Source organism: Phocoena phocoena, chromosome 20 (genome assembly GCF_963924675.1).
Source record: "Phocoena phocoena chromosome 20, mPhoPho1.1, whole genome shotgun sequence".
In the NCBI taxonomy this organism is placed as follows: domain Eukaryota; kingdom Metazoa; phylum Chordata; class Mammalia; order Artiodactyla; family Phocoenidae; genus Phocoena; species Phocoena phocoena.
In genome coordinates, this window is record NC_089238.1 from 6,208,554 (window position 1) to 6,227,204 (window position 18,651).

The 18,651-nt window shown below is 60.4% G+C and overlaps 2 protein-coding genes across 2 annotated transcripts in view; one reads left to right on the forward strand and one right to left on the reverse strand.

Annotated features, from left to right (window-relative positions):
* Positions 1–360: 360 nt before the first annotated feature.
* On the reverse strand, positions 361–2,288 carry CLEC11A (C-type lectin domain containing 11A). Its single transcript, XM_065899538.1, has 4 exons — positions 2,142–2,288; positions 1,698–1,887; positions 1,188–1,379; positions 361–806 (listed from the first exon to the last, which is right to left on the reverse strand). The coding sequence occupies exons 1-4, from the start codon at positions 2,286–2,288 to the stop codon at positions 361–363; spliced, it is 975 nt and encodes a 324-aa protein (XP_065755610.1).
* A 6,770-nt stretch (positions 2,289–9,058) lies between these two features.
* SHANK1 (SH3 and multiple ankyrin repeat domains 1) overlaps positions 9,059–18,651 on the forward strand; it is a 43,010-nt gene continuing 33,417 nt past the window's right edge. The window contains exons 1-7 of the mRNA XM_065899155.1: positions 9,059–9,313; positions 9,517–9,720; positions 10,210–10,281; positions 11,612–11,720; positions 11,816–11,967; positions 13,654–13,821; positions 14,274–14,390. Coding sequence (XP_065755227.1) covers positions 9,059–9,313; positions 9,517–9,720; positions 10,210–10,281; positions 11,612–11,720; positions 11,816–11,967; positions 13,654–13,821; positions 14,274–14,390 — 1,077 coding nt within the window. The remainder of the gene's footprint in view (positions 9,314–9,516; positions 9,721–10,209; positions 10,282–11,611; positions 11,721–11,815; positions 11,968–13,653; positions 13,822–14,273; positions 14,391–18,651) is intronic.

Below are 18,651 nucleotides of genomic sequence, written 5' to 3' on the forward strand. Positions count from 1 at the left end.
AGGCGTTAGCAGCGTGTGCACTCGTGTAGTCCAAACATGAGTGTGCAGTAGCGGATGACCGTGTGTACATATGTACGTGTTGTCCATCACTCTGATCTGGGGCTCAAACAATACCTGTAAAAGGGGGATGGGACCTTGCCCTTCCTGCCTTGCCCCGCAGAGAGATAAAGGCCAAAAGTGCCTCCACTGCCTGCTCAAGTCAGATTCCACAAGGCTTTATTGGCGCCGGACCTAACCTGGTGCCCACCGCTTCCAGGAAAGACAGGCAAGGAAGGGCTCCCGGCCCCGCAGGAGCCCCCCAGGGATCGCCACAAAGGGCGGATGGTGGGATGGAGTGGAGAAGCGGGGGGCCGGGCCCGCTTAAAAGGGGAACTCGCAAACATAGTAGAGGCGCCGCTCGCAGTCGTGGTCCCACCAGGAGCCGTCGTCCGAGGCCTGCGCCACGCAGTTCTCGAGCGCGCCGCCGTTAGGCTGGTTGGGGCTGAGCGGGTGCGGCGCGGCGCTGGGCCGGGCGCCGGGCTCGGGGCTGGGGGCGCGGTGCCAGGCGAAGAAGGACACGCGCTGGCCGTTCTCGAAGAGGTAGAGGCCCTCGGCGCGCCGGTCGTGCACACCCAGCCACACGGGCCAGTTGTAGGGGGCAAGCGCCGTGCGCAGATGGCGAGTGAGCACTTCCATCTGCTGACGATCCGCCGGCTGCGCCAGGCTTCCGCCCCGCGCCACGCACCGCGCCTGCGCCGCTGCCTGAGCTTCGAAGTCGCGCGAGAGCAGGAAGCACTTGTGGCCAAGGCGCACCCCCTTCAGGCAGCCTGCGGGCGGGGCGGAGCGGAGGTGGGATTAGTGTCTCAAGGGCGGAGCGGAGGCGGGCTCAGAACCGCCAGGGGCTGGGAGATGGCGTCACGGCCGCCAGGGGCGGGGCCAGACTGTTGGGGCGGGACTGTAGGGGGCGTGGTGCGGCCAGAGTAGTTTCGGCTCAACAGCTCTGTGGGGAGCGTTCCACCCCACGAGCCCGTCTGCTCCCCGCATTCACCCTCCCCATCAGCCAACACACCCCAAATCTGCAAGAACCCCCTCGCCCCTGACACCCAGGGTCCTCACGTCTCCTCAGACTTTTCCGACCCCCTTTTGCCACCAGTTCCCCATCTGACCCGGATCGTCCCTCTTTCCCCGCCCCGCACGGTGCGACTCACCCTCTAAGCGGCCATGCTCGCGTTCGGAGCGGCTCTGCGCCTCCTTCAGGGCTTGCAAGGCGTCGCGGGTGTCACCCGCCACCTCCCGCAGCTGCCGCAGCCCCCGGCTCAGCTCGGCCACGCGGGTGTCCAACGCGTGCAGACGGACGTGCACCTGGTGCAGGCCTGCGTCCAGGCCGGCCAGGCGACCCACTGCGTATGGACAGGGCGCACGCTGGACCGTGACCCTGGGGGCGGAGCCAGGGGACCAGAGGACCTGGGGGGACCGGGACCTAGGGCTTCTGGGGCGGAGTTGGGGTGGGGGTGGGGTACTCAGGACTCCTGGGAGGTAGGGGCCGGTGGCTCCGGGCTCTTGGGAGGCAAGGCCGGGGATCTGGAGCTCCTGGGGGTATAGGGGCTCCGAGCTGGGCAGTGGGCAACTGAAAGACCCCGGGGCAGTGATAGGACGGTTCGTTTTTGTGAAAATGACCACGGAGGCCTGGGGGCAGGGCGGAGCTAATGATTACTCACGCATATAAGTGAAGGTGTCTTCCGAGGTGGGAGAGGGGCTGGGGCTGAAGTAGGGAGTTGTGGTTGGTTCCTCCTCGCCTTCCTCCCCCTGACCGTCCTTCTCAGTCGCCCAGGCCCCTTTGCCTCCAGGGTTTCCCTCAGGATTTTCGTCCCCCCTCCTAGCAAGCAGTCCCAGGGCTTCCTGTAAATGCTGAGGCAGGGGAGGGATGGTCAGGGCCAGCCTGGCAGCTGCATTCTGACCCCCCCAGACACTCCAGCCACCCCTTTCCAGCTGTAAGCTGGCTCTCTGCCCCGAGCCCCTACTCTGAACCCGTCACCCTCATCCTCTGAGCCTAACCCATCCCTCCCGTCGCCCATTTCCCTGACCCTCAAATACGCCCCTCCCAAGCCCACAGTCACACAGCCGGGTCCCCCCACTAGAGTCCCAGCACTCCCCTAACTCACCTTCAGCATCAGGGCCTCCCTCTCCCGCTCCTCCTCCTGGGGGCTAGCGCATCCCCCCTCCCGCTCCCTCTGGGCTCCCCAAACTCCATGACTGAAGCCCAGGAGCTGGGGTACCACCAGAGCCCCGAGGAGCCAGGCTGCCTGCATCAGGCTGGGCTCGGAGCACCAAAGGCTGCAGAAGGATGTCTCTGAGGAGAGGGATGTTTCTGGGGACTGGAGTGTGTGCAGATCACCAGCCCCCTGGTCCGTGCCTCTCCCAGCTTCTCTCTGGTCCCTCTCCTCCCAACTCCCAACTCCTGTCTCGTCCGTGGTCCGTTGGTCTCCGCTCCTCTGTGTGTGTCTCTCCCCGCCTCTCCTGGCTCCCCCGAGGCCCTGCCTCTGTGGCCGGAAACCTCCAACGTTCCAAAGCTTGGATCCCGCCTGCCTTGGGTCTCCGCACACACCCTCCTCTTCCCACTTTCCAGAGCTTGCTTCCGTCCCGTCCTGCTCTTTCCTTCTGCCACAGCCAAAGTTCCAGAAGGTCAGGAAGAGGATGGAGCCGGCTCCCCAAGGGATCCTGGGGCAGAGCCTCTGCCCAGGAACCACCTCAGGGAGTTGTCGGGGCTGGGCCCTGCTCCCCTCTCTTCCCCCTGACCAGCGCTCAGGACAGGGGAGACCTCAAGGTCTTCTAAGGTTGTTATTACCCTGTGGCCACCGTGGCCCACACACCCTGTGGGAGGAGGCTTTCCCACCATTCGTAAGCTCTAGACCCCCTCCTGTCCCCAGATCTCCCACCCTGCCCTCCAAGCCCTTGCCCCAGATGCAAATGAGTGTCTGTGCCTGTCTGTGGGGACACATGCGAAGCGCACACGTGTGGCTGTGTGTGCAGCCCTAGAAGGTGGGGCTTTTGGATCCATCTGCCTTGCTTTCCTGGAAACCTCCTGCAGGCCGGGTCCTGGGTGGGGCGACGCTGGGGATTCCAGCTGTTCACAGCCCAGCAGACAGACCCACAGGGTGACGGGCTGGGGCAGAGGGGAGGGGAGGGGCTGGGTGGGTGGGGTCAGGAAAGCTTTTTCCGGGAGGTGGAGTAGACAGATGCCCGCTGGGTGCACAGAGAGCTCTGAGCATTCAGCAAGGTACCTCATCTCCCGCCTGGACCACTGCAGTCGCCTCTTCCTGCCTCTCCCCCTCCTTCCTCCCAAGCCCCTCCAATCCACACAGCTTGCCGCAGCCAGAGCAATGCTTCCAAACCACCATAAATCAGATCACATCATTCCCCACTCCCCTGCTCCCCCCAGCTTCCCATCATATGTGGGAGGGAAGCCAAGCCCTGTCCTCTGCACAGGCCTGGCCTGCCCAGCAGTGGGGGCTGGGAAGGATGGGTCCTTTGCACCTCCGCAAGCTCATCACCCCCACTCCCCTCGCATCCTAACTCCCCCCATCCCGCCCCCACCCTCCACAAGCTCCAGCCACACTGGCCTCTTCGCTACTTCCTGAACGGTAAGCTCCTTCCCACTTCAGAGCTTTTGCGCTAGCCTTTTCCTCCTTCTAGAAGACTCTTCCCCCAGCTCCTTCTCATCATTGAGGTCTCAGCTCAGAGAGGCCTTCCCCAAGTTAGTTTATTCCAACACCTCATTTTATCTTTTTGGTTGAATCAAGACTGGCATTGCCTTGTTTGTTTGTTTACTTGTTCAGTGTCTGTCTCCCGCCAGTGAAGGCAGGCGTCTGTGTTCATTGCTGTATCCCCAGAGGTAGAAAAGGGCCAACTCCGCACGTAGTAGGTACTCAATCATTTGAGAGAGGAAGGAAGTAGTCTTTCCTGCGGGGTAACAGCTCAGCCAGAAGACTGAACACTGGATGGTTGTGTTTAGGTGGCAACTCGAGTTCCCCGTGGCACTGGGGGTAGGGGTGGCAGCCAGGGTAGAGGTGGGGAAGGCAGTGGAAGAGAGGCTGCAGAGGCAAGGGAAGCAGGAGGGCAGGCCATGCCCACTCTATGCCAGGCCCGTGCGTCATGTAGGGCTTTCCCAGCCTCAGCCCGGCTGGTTGTGCAAGAGAACATGGAGCTCACGGGCCAGGATCGCAGGGCCCACTCTTCAAGGGAGAAAACCGAGGCTCGGAGAGGGGCCGGCTCAGCCTGCTGGAGGTGACCAGCATGGCGGCAGCTAGCCAAAGCTTCTGGCTCTAAGCAAACGCAGGGCATCTGCCCTCAGGTGCCGGGAGCCCTAGGAGGGGCCTTGGAAATCAACGCATCCAGCCTTCCATTTTCCGAGAAAGCAGAGGGCAGTGTGACCTTGGGCAGGCTGCCCACCACCTCAGAGCTTGAGCCTGTCTCAGGCGCCCATGAAGGGCCTGGGGACCCCTCATTGAGAGAGAATACACAGGCCGGAAAGGTCTTGTAGGCCGTGGAAGGGTACACAGCCCCTCTCACAGGTGGTGCCAACACGGGCAGCTGTTCTCTCCCCAGGCTCAGCTGCTCACCACCTGGGCCGGTGGATGTGCGTCTGGAACCGGGCCTCCTGGGGCTGGGCCAGCACCTGCTCCAGCTCATACTGTGGTACCCGCGAGCCTGCAGCTGGAGGTGCACCCACAGGCTGCTTAGAACTGCCCTCTGCAGGTGCCTGTACTCTGGCTGGTGGTCCTGTTGGAGCTGGGAGAAGGGTAGGAGCCCGGGCTGCGGCGATGCTCTCACCGCTGCCCTACGGGATCTGCCCCATCTCTGCGGGTGTATCCCATGCACCAAGGAGCTGAGATGGCTGGGGGTATCCGTGTGAGGAAGAAGGACAGGCAGCTATGGAGTGCCCAGTACTGGACCACAGCAGTCTGAAGACTCTGAGTCAGGCTACCTGTCTCTGATCCACCACCTCTTTCTGACTGGGTGACCTTGGGCAAGTTACTTAACCTCTCTGGGCCTTGGTTTCCCCCTCTGGTAAATGGGGATGGCACAAGTCTGCAGCCCAGAGGACTGGTGTGAGAAGCTGAAGAGTAAATCCAGAACAGAGCCTGGCGCACAGGGAGTGTTCAGGAAATGTCAGCAATAATCCTCACGGAGGGGAGCGAAGGCGCAGGGTCGTGCCTCTACATTGGCGTGTGCACACCTGCGTGACGGAGGGCCAGGTGGGTGAGTATGATGGAGATGCAGGCACACATCTCCCTCCATTTCTGTGTGTGTTTCAGGGTTCCGTGTGAGCTGGAGTTCTGAGCGAGCACAGCCGGCTGCGTGCCCGCGTGTGGGGGGTGGGTAGATGCGTGTGCGCTGCCGTGTGCATGCTCCGGCACTCGGGTGTGATATGTACATGATGTAGCTGGGTGTGTTCATGGTAATGTACACTCAGAGCCCTGCATGCCCTGGAGAGAATGTACGTGTGGAGATATCTGCAGGGGCAGGGCCAGCTAGTGACTCTCTGCACCTGTGCCTCGGAGGAAGGTGTGTGTGTGTGTGAGTGTGTGTGTGTGTGTGTGTGTGTTTGGGGGGATATGACAGGAATCTGTAGCTCTCACCATCCAATTTGGGCGGGGTAGAGTCTAGCATCAAATATATAATTGCACCCTACTGTGTGTAGAGGTGGTGGGGGCGATCTGGGAAGGGGCGGTCCTGGGGGTGCGAGGAGAGGTACCCTTGGGGGGCGGGTCCCCATCGTCGGGGTACAGGGGCAAGCAGGGGTGGAGTCAGGGTTCGGGGATCCAGGCGGCTGAGAGGAGCGGTGGGGGAGGGGGCGGAGCCGGCGGTGGCGGGGGGATGGGCGAGGTTTGGGGGCGCGGGGAGGGGCGATGTCTCCTCCGCCGGCTCCCGGAGGGAGGGGAGAGGGCGGAGGGAGGGGAAGGAGGGAGAGAGGGAGGGAGAGAGGGAGAGACAGGGTGAGGGAGAGACAGCGAGAGCGAGAGAGCGAGAAGCGAGGCAGAGGAGGCGCGGAGCTGGCGGCGGCGGCGGCGGCGGCGGCCGGAGGAAGAGGAGGAGGAAGAGCAGGCGGAGACGCGGCGCCCGGAGCCGGCCGGACCGAGCCGGGGGCGGGCTAGCTAAGAGGGGCGCGGCGGCCGCGGCGGAAGGGGGGGCGCTCTGCGGATGGCCAGGCCCGGCCCGCGGGGGGGGTGAGGTCCTCGGACCCCCGCCCGCCCCCCCGGCCCCCGCCCGCCGCCTCCCCGGGCCCGCTCGCCCTCCGGGGCGGTGGGGCATGGCCTGAGGGTCCCCCGTCTCCGGGGGGGTGGGGGGTGGGGGGAGGGGGGAGGGGCCGCGGGCGCCGCCGACCGGGACTCAGCAGCCCCGCCAGGCAGGTAAGGGGGCCGAAAACCGGGGGTCTGGGGGAACGGCGGGCCCGGGGCCGCGGGAGGGGGCGGGGGCGCCCCGGACGTCCTTGGCTGAGCGCCGGGCTCCCGGCCCGGGTGTGCGGTGGGTGAGGAGGGGAGCGTGGCCCCGGGCGACGTCAAATTAGGTTACGTCCCGGTCCCCCGTGCCCCGTCCCAGATCGCAGACTTGGTGGGAGGATGCAGCCCCCATCCGCCGCCGGCGGAGCCCCCTGCCCGAACCCGCCTCCCCGCGCTCCTGGGCCAAGGGCTCGGTCGCTGTACCCGCCTCTTGGCCCTGCCCGGCCACTCCCCCACCTCGCCCATCCCGGCCCACCTCGGCCCCTCGACCGCTCCTGCGGCCCCACCCCTCGAGGCCCCTTCCCCGGGTCATCCCGGGGCCCGTCTCCGCCGGCGGGGCTCTGGGCCTTGGCCTCCTCCGCCCCCTGCGACCCCCTGTAGCTCTTGCTTCGCCTTCCAGACTCCTCCAGTCCCCTCCCACCCCTTCACAAGCTCCCCCCCATCCCACCCTGTCCCCTCTTCCTTCTCCACCGGCCGGCGCGCCCCCTCGGCTCCTGCCCCCGAGTCCCGCTCCCGGGTGCCCCCGCCCCCTCGCCCCGGACCGGGGCTCTCCCCCACCAGCTTCTCGGCCCGCCCCAGCTCCGGCTCCTTCTCCCCGCCTCTCCCCGCCTCTCTCCGCCTCCATTCATTCTCCCGGGCCGGCTCTCGGCCAAGCCAGCCGCCCCCCGTCCCCCCGTCGCCTCCCAGGGCACCCCCCTCTCCTTCTCCGCCCCCCCCCCCCCCCGCCGATTCCTCAGCCCCGTCTCAGTACCAGCTGCGTGCCAGCTATTCTTAGCCGCGGAGCGTTTGATTCATGCCGCCCCGGCGGAGTGTGCCCGCTCCCTCCCGCTGGGCCTGAGGGGGAGGGGCCGGGGAGTCGGGGGCCGCCGCACGCGCGGGGGGACCCGGCTAGTTTTGCTTTCAGGCCACTGGCCACCCCATTAGTGCCCGGTTGAGGCTGAGGGTCAGCCAGGGTCAGCGGAGGGGGAGTGGCTGCCAGCCCCAGGTCCGGAGGTGGGATGTGGAGTGGAAGGGTAGGAGGAGGCCGGGGTTTCCGCAAGCGTAAAGCAGGGGCAGCTCTGCGGGGTACCTAGAGGGGGAGGGGGCTTCGAAGCCGTGGCCACCCTTGGGGGAGGGGTTGGCCTGCCCACGGTTAGATGCTAGCTCGCCCACAGCTCTTGGAACTCTCCTCCCCGCCACACATTTTGTCTTCCCTCCCCCAACCCCCCAGCCCATCCCCACTCCCCCAAAGTCAGCAGTACCCACCACTGCTTCCCGTCTCCATGGCAACGTGCAGGAGCCGGGCCTGGTGTGGGGGGGGGAGGGACAAGACCAGACATTCTGGTTTCCGGTGCTAGGGTGGGGGGGGGGGGTGGAGAAAATGAGAGAAAAGGACCCCATCTGGGACTCACCCTTATAAGACTCCCTCAGGGGCAAAGAATAGTGGGGATCTGGAGAGGATCTCTCACCCCAGTCCCCCAGAGCCTCACCCCCCTTCTTAGCCTCCCTCCCAGCCCCCCAGTCTCCCTCAGAGTGGGGCCACCAGTAGTACCAGGCAATGCCGGTCCACCCACCCAGCAGCGCCAGGCCTCAAACACACTCACAGGTCATCTGCAGCCACCGTGCACCGACAGGGTGGCTGTCACCTGGACAGCCCTCCCAGGGCCAGCCTCCCCAACCCCCACCCCCACACCCTCTCAAGATGCCCCCAGAAACTTGCACAGGCAACTTCTTGTGGTCCCCTCGGCACACCCCTTGCACGGTACTCTGCCCCGTGGCACCCCCATCTCAGTGCCCCTGCCCCCTGGGATGGTTCCCCAGCAGCCCTCTGCACACATTGTCAACCACACTTCAGCGAAGTCACCAGCTCCACCCTAGGCTCAAGGCACCTCCCTCTCCCCCTTACTACATCTCAGCCTCACCCCAGTTATCCTCTCCCCCTTACTACATCTCAGCCTCACCCCAGTTATCCTCTCCCCCTTACTACATCTCAGCCTCACCCCAGTTATCCTCTCCCCATTACTACATCTCAGCCTCACCCCAGTTATCCAGGAGGAAGATGGGAGGATCTCAGGTGAGGACCCTGGCTGGGGCCAGGAGGGCAGGATGCCGGTGGGTCGCCCACCTGTCTGTCCTCAGCTAATTTTAGCTGCCTTATCCGTGGCCTGGCAAAGTGGGCCAGTAGCTCCCGCGGTGATTCTGCGGTTTCTGGGACACCACCACGCTGGGTCAGCGGCAAAGTGGGGCGCAGGAGGGGCGGGGGGCTGCGAGCAAGGCCAAGGGCAGGGAAGGAGACGTGCAGGAAGCATGGCAGGGTTGGTGTGTGTGTGTGTGTGTGCACGAGAGAGGGAGAGGGGGAGAGAGAGAGAGAGAGAGAGAGAGAGCTAGAGCTAGAGCTTGGAAGCTGTAGGAGTGTCTGGGGGGTGTGTCCAGCCTCCTTCCTGCCTCCCTCGGGCAGGGTGGGGCGGCTGCCCTTGACCATTTGTCCACTGAGTGCGCCTGTGGCCTCCAGGGGGTCTGGGTTCCTAGTCTGACAGCCGCCCTTGGCCCCCTGCAGCCGCCTGTGATGCTGCCGTCCCCCGTCGCCCCGTGGCCCCATGATGACCCACAGCCCCGCGTCAAGCGAGGACGAGGAACGCCACAGTGCCAGCGAGTGTCCCGAGGGGGGCTCAGAGTCCGACAGCTCCCCAGACGGGCCCGGGAGAGGCCCCCGGGGGACCCGGGGCCGGGGCAGCGGGGGACCTGGTAGCCTGGCCTCGGTTCGAGGCCTCCAGGGCCGCTCCATGTCTGTCCCAGACGACGCCCACTTCAGCATGATGGTCTTTAGGATTGGCATCCCTGACCTGCACCAGACAGTGAGCCCGCTGGCCGGAGGAGGGGTGGGGCGGGAGGGGGACCCGAGCCTGCACGGGGAGGCCTCTGGCGCTGGGTGTCCTTACACGTGGCCCCCAATTTCCAGACCCCCACGTATTGCCCCCAACACCCACTCTGTCCCTGGAATCACCCACAGCCCCTTCCCACACCACCTCAGGCCCCTTCCTGTTGCCTCCCCCACCAGAAATGCCTGCGCTTCAACCCAGATGCCACCATCTGGACGGCCAAGCAGCAGGTGCTCTGTGCCCTGAGCGAGAGCCTGCAGGATGTCCTCAACTATGGCCTGTTCCAGCCGGCCACGTCGGGCCGCGATGCCAACTTCCTGGAGGAGGAACGGCTGCTGCGGGAGTACCCCCAGTCCTTTGAGAAGGGGGTGCCCTACCTGGAGGTGAGGCCCACAGCCTTCCTGGCCCCTTCACAGATGACAGAAGACACGTCCTGAGACACATCTGCCCCCTCCCCGTTTTTTCTCCCAGCCAAGACCTTGGCAAGGGAAAACCCAGTGGGCTCTTCTGGATTCGGGGGGCACCTAAGAATCAGAGCCAGAGAGGCCTGAGTTCAAATTACCGTGCCTTCTGCCTCTGACCGGTGGAGTGACCTTGGGCAAGTCATTTTCCAGCCCCAAGCTTCCCGTTATCAATCAAAGTGGGAAAGGATGCCCAATTACAGTAGGTATTCTAGAACCTTCCCCATGGGGTCCAGACTCCCTAGGGGTTGCAGTCCACATGCCCCTAGTGGCCTAGCACCGCTCTGCCCACCCAGCCAAGGCTCTGGGGCTGTTTCCACCCTGACCCAGAGTTGACTCCTGGCTCAGAAGGGGGTCCAGACCCCTGATTTTGAGTCTCTGTCTCTCCCTTTACCCCACCCCTGGCCTCAGTTCCGATACAAGACCCGAGTTTACAAACAGACCAACCTGGATGAGAAGCAGCTGGCCAAGTTGCACACGAAGGTGAGAGAACCCTGCTGACACTTGCCCTCCCACCTGGAGCTCCCTGCCCAACCATTTTCTCTCCTATCTCTTCCCAACAGCCCTCCAAGCCTTCTCTGCCTCTGCCAGGGTCCCCCACTTAACTTGGGATGCTGTGTCACATTTGGGACAACCCCAAGTGCCCCTGCTAACCCTACCATAGCCTTTTTTATCTCCTCTCTTTCCTCCTTGTGCATCTGCTCAGGCTCACACCATTTCCACCTCGGTCCCACCTTCTTCATCTTTGGATTCTCCCCTCTCATCTCCTAGGTCCCCTGTATCCACTCAGGGCCCCGCTTCCTTGGCCTGTGACTCTGACATCTAGCATCCCTCTGCCTAGGGACTGTTTCATAGACACCCTGCAGTTCCCACAATCCCAGAGCCTAAATCTCTACCAGATCCAAGGATGCTTTCCTCCCCATCGACGTTTATCCTCCTGCTTCCTTGCCCTCCAGTCCTCAGACTATATGTCCCCTGCGTCTCCTCTGGTCCCCCCAAAGCTGGGAAGAAGCCAGGGGGCTGCTTTGGTCAGAAGTGAAGTGAAGGATCCTTGACACTTGGGAAGAAAGCTCCCAGGCATCTTCTCATCCCCATCCCCACTCCACCATGCATTTGTCTCTGTCCTCCCCAGAATATTCCATCCGTCCAGACCTGTACCATCCACTGCAGGTGCTTCCAGACACATACGGCCCCCTGGGTACCTGCAGTGTGGCAGGTCTGAACTGAGCCTTGCTGTGAGTGTGAAATACACACTGGATTTGGAAGACTCAGTACTCCCAAAAGTAAAATATCTCATTAATAAATTTCATGTGGATTACCTGTTGACACGGTAATATTGTAGATATAGTAGATTAAAAAGAGATAGGTCAGGGGCTTCCCTGGTGGCGCAGTGGGTGAGAGTCTGCCTGCCGATGCAGGGGACACGGGATCGTGCCCCGGCCTGGGAAGATCCCACGTGCCGCGGAGCGGCTGCGCGCATGGGCCATGGCCGCTGGGCCTGTGCGTCTGGAGCCTGTGCTCCACAGCGGGAGAGGCTCCAGTGGTGAGAGGCCCACATACCGCAAAAAAAAAAAAAAAAAAAAAAAGAGAGAGATAGGTCATTAAAGTGAATTTGAATGTAATTGTTAAAGTGAATTTGAATGTAATTGAAAGTTCCCCTTCCTTTTTAAAAAAAAAAAAAAATGGCGACTACTAGGGACTTTTCAATGACATGTGTGGCTTCCTGTGTATTTCCACTGGACAGCACTGCTCCAGAACCCAGCTTTGCTCCCTTCCTTCCTGACCGGCCTGTCTTCTCTTGTCTATGCCTCAGACGGGGTTGAAGAAGTTCCTGGAGTACGTACAGCTCGGGACATCCGATAAGGTGGCACGGCTGCTGGACAAGGGGCTGGACCCCAATTATCATGACTCGGATTCAGGAGGTAGGGTGGGGGCCGGGCACTTTGGGAGGGCTGGAGAGTTAAGAACAAGGCCTAGGGGTTGCATGTGACCGGCCTTTCCCGTCCGCCCCCACCAGAGACCCCCCTGACGCTGGCTGCCCAGACAGAAGGCTCTGTAGAGGTGATTCGAACCCTGTGCCTGGGCGGGGCCCACATCGACTTCCGGGCCCGGGATGGCATGACAGCGCTACACAAGGCCGCGTGTGCCCGTCACTGCCTCGCTCTCACGGTGAGGTGCCAGATCCTCCCGGGACCCTCCCCAGAGCTCAGAGGCACCCCCAAATTACCATGTTTCTCGCCCAGACTGCATTGGGCCAACTGACCCAGACCCTTCCTCCACCTCTCCTCCATTGCTACTCCTCTAACTGAATCTGATGCCCTCCTGGGACCTCCAGGAGCGCCCACCCGCCCCAGCTCAGGGTTCACGATCAGCTGTAGTTGATGGTCACGTGGACCCTTGCCCTACACGCAGGTAGATCTTGTTAATTTCCTGACACCCAGAACTTCTCCATTCCCTCTGACCCAGCTCTACACCAACACCTACCTCTGTCTCCCTGACCTGTAGACTCTCCTGGTGGCCTTTAAAATGCAGAGTGAGCTCCCTGCTGTGCCCCCAGATACAGACCCTCCTCCATACACACCCTGCAGACACAGCCCCTTCATCTGTCTCCTCCAGACACTGGCCCTCAGCCTCTCCATCTACTCTTCCCAACCTAGCAGCTCACCCCCCAAACACACCCCCTTCTCTCACAGCCCCCTCCTCCAGTGCAGCATCTCGAATGTGCCTTCCCAAATTGACGAACCTCGTAGACCCTCAAAATACATACACGGAGTCAGCTCGCCCGGTCTAATTTTAAAACGGGCTTCTTTTCCCCCCACCCAAGGGCACTTGATCCCTCTTCACGCACAGGTCAGGCTAGACCGCCCCCAGAGCTCTCGATAAACACCAGGATTCATAGATGCTCCAGCTTAACGGAGCCTCTTCTGCTTTCTCCACCCCTTTCTTGAAGATCCCTAAACACCAGCCACAGAGGTCTGCCTTACAGTCCTGGAATCGACAGACCGTCTTTATGTACACCCCTCCCCCAGACCCCGCACCTGCCCGCACCCCACCCCTACCCGCCAGGCCTGCTCTGTCCAGTCCAGCGGCCACCAACCACATGGGGCTGTGGAGATGTCAATGGACTCAAATGCACTAAAATTAAAACTTGCGTTTCTCAGGCTTACTAACCACATGCAAGCACTCAGTAGCCCACACGCGGCTGCCATGTTGGATCGTGTGGTTGTAGACTGTTGCCGTCACCACAAACGTTGCGAATGTTCTGTTGGACAGTGCCACCGCAGACTCTCCTCACACAGGGCTTTCCTAACGTGCTCGATGCTGCCGGCCTTCCAGGCCCAGAGCTGTTACTTGAGTGGGCCCGCTCCCTGCCCCCGAGCCCCCAGCCCCTGCGAGGCTGGCCCAAGTGGCTTTAACCCAAGCTTGCCCCCTCCCAGACTTCCTTCTGTGCCTCGTCCTCAGGATCCCGGTCCTAAGAACACCTCCCACCCAGCCAGGGGCCATTCTGCACTCAGACTCCGTTCTCTCGTTTGTCCCCCAAACCAGCCTATTGAGTAGGTGGGCACTGAGGCATTAGGCTCCTTCAGTGGCTCACCGAACGTCGTCGCCCGTGGGGGAAGGTTGGGCAGGATTTCAGAGTGGGAGGGTCCTCTGGAGGCATCTTCCCAATCCCTTCATAGTTCACAGGGACGAGAGGCTCTGAGAGGGGAAGGGCCAGCATCAAGGTCTCTCAAGGGCATCACGCCACAGCCAGCTCTGGTACTGGCCAGTGTGGGTTACCCAGGACCCCCCTCCCCACTGGCCCTTCTGCGTGAGCCAGTACGTGTCTGACTGTCTTCTTTTTTCCCTTCCTAGGCGCTCCTGGATCTTGGGGGTTCCCCCAACTACAAGGACCGCCGGGGGCTGACTCCTCTGTTCCATACGGCTATGGTGGGGGGCGACCCCCGCTGCTGTGAGCTACTCCTGTACAACAGGGCCCAGCTGGGCATAGCTGATGAGAACGGCTGGCAGGAGATCCACCAGGTGCTCCTGACTCGGCCAGGAGGGGCTGGGGGCTGCATGGGTGGTTTGCTGGACCCTGAGGGGGCCCAGGGATCAGGGACCCCGGTCCAAGGAGCTAGGGCCCCAGATGCTGGGGTCCTCACAGAGGGGAGGGGTGGGAGTAGCATGGTCCCCAAAGAGGAAAAGATGAGGGCGTCAACACCGGGACCCTAAAGGGGATGGCGTGGGACCTGGAAACCTCGACCCCTGAGATGAGTGGGGATGGCCTCTCGACCCTCCCGAGCAGCCAGCCCAGAGCCCTGGGCCTTGGAAGGACTTGCAAAGCTGGCGGCGTGAGTTCCTAAGCAGGAATGGGGGTTGAAAGGAGAAGGGGAGGTGGATGTACAGCTTCCTGACCTCGAGATGAAGGAGACAGGCAGATGCCATGGCCAGGTGGGTCTGTTCCAGCCTCCTCCACTCCCAATCCTCTCCAGGCCTGCCAGAGGGGCCATTCTCAGCACCTGGAACACCTGCTCTTCTATGGGGCTGAGCCTGGAGCCCAGAACGCCTCGGGGAACACGGCCCTGCACATCTGCGCCCTCTACAATAAGGTCTGCCCTGCAGCGCCCGCCCCGGGCCCTCCTCCCGACTCCAGCCTCCCAGCCTCCCTGTGCCCTCTGTTCTTTCACTATTTCATTCATTAATTCAGCAGATATTTCCTGAACACCTTCCCTGTGTCAGGCTCAGACCTGGGTGCTGAGGACACAGTAGTGATTAAGACAGGCAGCCCCTCCATCAAGGGACACACCCTGCCGTTATGATCCCGAGTGTTCAGAGGGCGGTCACCGGGAATCCAGGTCCCTGTGGGAGCCCACAGCTGGGCTTGGCCTTGGGGCTGGGGTGAAGGTGGCTCTCTGGAGGACGTGCCATCAGTGCTAAGATGATGAGTTGGCCAAGTAGAAGAGGGCAGAAAGGGTGTTCCAGTCAGAGGACGTAGCCTGTGCCAGAAAAACAGGGGAGAGAGTCGGGATTGCTCCTGGAAATGCAAGAAACTCCAAGGGTCCTATTGCTTTAATTTTTCATTTCTATTTTATATCGGAGTAGAGCAGACATTCAATGTTGTGTTAGTTTCAGGTGTACAGCAAAGTGATTCAGTTATCCGTAGACATGCATCCCTTCTTTTTCAAGTTCTTCTCCCATATAGGTTATTACAGAATATCGAGTAGAGCTCCTGTACCGTACCGTAGGTCCTTGTCGATGACCTGTTTTACATATAGTAGCGTGTATATGTTAATCCCTGAGGGTCCTATTTCTAATGGGTCTCCAGCTGCCAGGGGAGCATCACCCACTGCAGGGGACAGGGGAAAGGCCAAACCACAACCCCCGAAGGGGACAAGAGTGTGTCGCAAGTTGTAGCAATTCAGGGCTGGGTGGACAGTCCGCAGTTCAGGAGTTGTGAGTGGAGGTGAACAGTAAAGAACTGGCGGGGGGTGGGGGGGTCTCGCGTACCCACTCCAGCTGTGATGTAGTGGCCAGTTGGGTTGGCAAGAGCCGAGGCTCTTAGCCTGCTGACCCCGGTCACTTTGCCACCTGTGCACCAGGCGATCCTGGGCAGGTCAGCCTTCCCTCCGGTGTCTCAGTCTCCCCACCTGCTTCCCAAGGCTCCCTGCCCTTAGACGGTTGCTGCAAGGACTTCGGAGGCCAGGGCCTGGCATGCTGTGGCTGATCCATCAGCCTCTTCCCCCTCCTCCAGGAAGTCTTCCAGAACAGCCCCAGTCCCTTCTGGCTCGTCAGAACTTGCAGTGCCAGGACGTGGCAGGTAGCCACGCGCTGGCTTGTGGCAGCAAGCAGCCTGCGCCCGCAGAGGGAGAACTCAGAGTTTGTCAGATTGCCGTCACTTCCCCGCCCCCACCCCCCGCCAGTGCATCTGTCTCTCCTACTCCCTGACACGGGCCTCGTGTCCGGATTCTCTGACTCAGTAGCCTGTGCGCAGGCCAGGATGCCCCAAACAAGTCCCGTCGTCCCCTCTCTGAGGTTCCGTCGCGCTCTCGGAAATGGGAATAACGTCAGCTGATTGAAGGGGACGAAAGGTCATGTGTATTAAGTGCTCACCCCTAGAAGGCAGCTATAAAAATAATAATTATTATTATCATCATCAGTGAGGATCAGGTCAGGAGACAGAAACCATACCAGTAATCGGAATAGGGGAAACGTAGCATGTATGTCGTTATCCAGAGGGAACAGTTACTCTAAGTGGGTCGGATGAGCCAGCCGTTTCCCCGCCCTGTGCTTCTCCTTTGTCATCTGTGAAATGGGTCAGTAACACCACCTTGCAAAGGGTCAAGGGTGTGAATGTTTCGCTTGCTCTCGGCCTGGTGCTTAGCAAATAGATGCTTGACAAACGCAAGTTCTTTTCCGACTTTCTCTCCCCTTGTCTTCCCTCCCAGACTTTAAGCTTCCCAAGGCCCAGAGCTGGGTCTGAAAGATTTCCTCACTCTCTGCCCCTCTGGCCTCCTGGCATGCCCGTCTAGCCTCTGGTGGTGAAGATCAGGCCCGTATCCAGGCTGTGAGCTCCTCAGGGGGTAGGGCCTAAGTCTGATGAATCGCTCTGTCCCAAGGCCCCAGCGTAGAGTAGGCTTAGATGTCTCTTTGTTGAATGAATGAGTGAGTGAACGAATGATTGAATGAATGGTGGATCAGATGCCTTGATTTCCCCCAAGACCACGCACAGCACCCAACTCAGAACATTCAGCAGGTATTTGCTTCGAGATAGATTGAACGACTCCACGAGTGAACGAGTGACTTTTACGAACTGAATTTTGAGTGACTCGACGTCACATCCTCCATCCTCATCCTTTCCGTGCACATTTCTTGAGCGCCTACTGTGTGCCCGCTTGTGAGGTGCATCAGACACCGCACGGCGCCTGTCCTCGGGAGGGTGGGGGGAGTTCGCAGTCTGGTGAAGAGGCAGATGTGTAAACAAATAGTTGCAATACAGTGAGATGAGTGCTAGCGCACCAGTAAATGTGAGGTTCTCTAGGAGTGTAGTGAACTGCTGGTTAAGCTGAAAGAGATGCTCTGGGCCCGTGCTAGGCAAGGTGGCAGTGGGGGCTGGCAGATATGCAGAAACACACATGGCACTAATTTACAGTCCAGCTGGGGAGACAGCGTGTGCACACATGGACACACACACTCACACTCACAAACACATCCAGAAAACGAACCGGGCTAACCTTGCTGTCCCATCGGAGGGCCACCGGACTCGGGCAGTCGGAGTTGTGCTTTCACAGGAGATAGATGAGCACTAAGGTTAGAAGGCTTGGTTTGAGTCCTAGCTGCCCCACTGACTGGCTGTGTGACCTTGGCCATGGATTTGCCCTCTCTGAGCCTGTCCTGTAGGAGCATCCTTGATGGGTTTGTCACGTGAAGAGGGTGAGACCAAGCAGGTGTTTTGTGAATTCTGGTTAAATTAGCATCTTGGGGATCTGGAGTGGAGCTGAGCTGGGGGCCAGGTTGCGTTTGGCCAGGCCAAGATGAAGGGAGAGGACGTCCCCTCATCCAGCAAGTGTTTATCGAACAGCTCTTACGGGCCAAGCACTATGCCAGGTGGTGGGTGCCACGGGCAAAACCATGCCTCTCTGAAACGGACGTTGTAGTGGAGGAGAGATGCTAGAGACAAATGAAATAGAAATATAATTTCAGGGAGGCAGTGTTGTGAGGAAGATGAGTTAATTCTGGCTTAGAAGATTGCCCGGCACATAGCAGGTCTCATGTAAATTAAAATAAAGCCGGGAACCGGACAAGGGGTTATTTTCAACAGGATAGTCAGAGGGACCTTTTCTGAAGAAGTGGCATCTGAGCAAAAACATGAATCAAGTGGGAAAGTGAGAAAGCGAGCTGTACAGAGATCGAGGGGCCGAGAATTCCAAGCAGAGGAAGCAGCCGGTGCAAAGGCCCTGGGGCAGAAGCGTGCTTGTCAGAGGAAGGAGGCCAGTGTGGCTGGAGCATGGGGAGCAGGGAAAAGTGGTAGAAGATGAAGTTGGTGAGGCTGGGGGGGCGGGGGTAGAGGGGCAGGGCCGGCAGATCAGCAGGGGCCTCCTAGGCCAGGGCAAAGACATTGTGTCTGACCCAAAGCGTGAGAGAGAGTGACATGTTGTGATTCACATCCCTTCCCCCGCTGCCCGACCCTGGCCCCACTGCCCCCTTCCTCCTGCGTCTAGCAGAGTGTGTGATTAGAGCAAAGGCTCGGGAGTCAGAAAAAGCTGGGTTCAAATCCGAGTGCTGATCGTCACCAGCCACATGACCTCGAGCTCCTTTTGAAGCCTTAGTTTCCTCATCTGTAAAATGGGGACAGTAATTTCCATCTCTTGGAATCGTTGGGCCCTTCGGCGGCTACCTCCTCGAAAGTGCCGAGCACCAGACATGCAACATAGTAAGCCCTCCAAGAGGTTTGAATTGGTGGCTCTCAAACTGGGTGCTTCTGCCTCCCAGGGGACATTTGGCAATGTCTGCAGACATCCTTGGTTGTCACGACTGGGGAGGGGAGTGCTCCTGGCATCTAGTGGTAGAGCCCAGGGATGCTGCTCAAAGCCCTACAACGCGCAGGATGACACACACCACCACCACCCCCGCTACAAAGACTTGTCTGGGCCCTAAATACCACTGAAGATGAAAACCCCCGATTGGGAGGTTGGGGTTAGCAGATGCAAACTGCTATATATAAAAGGGATACACGACAAGGTCTTACTGTATAGCACAGAGAACTATAGTCAATCTCCTGTGATAAACTATAATGGAAAAGAATAATTTTAAAAAAAGGATATGTGTGTGTGTGTGTGTGTGTGTGTGTGTGTGTGTGTGTGTGTGTAACTG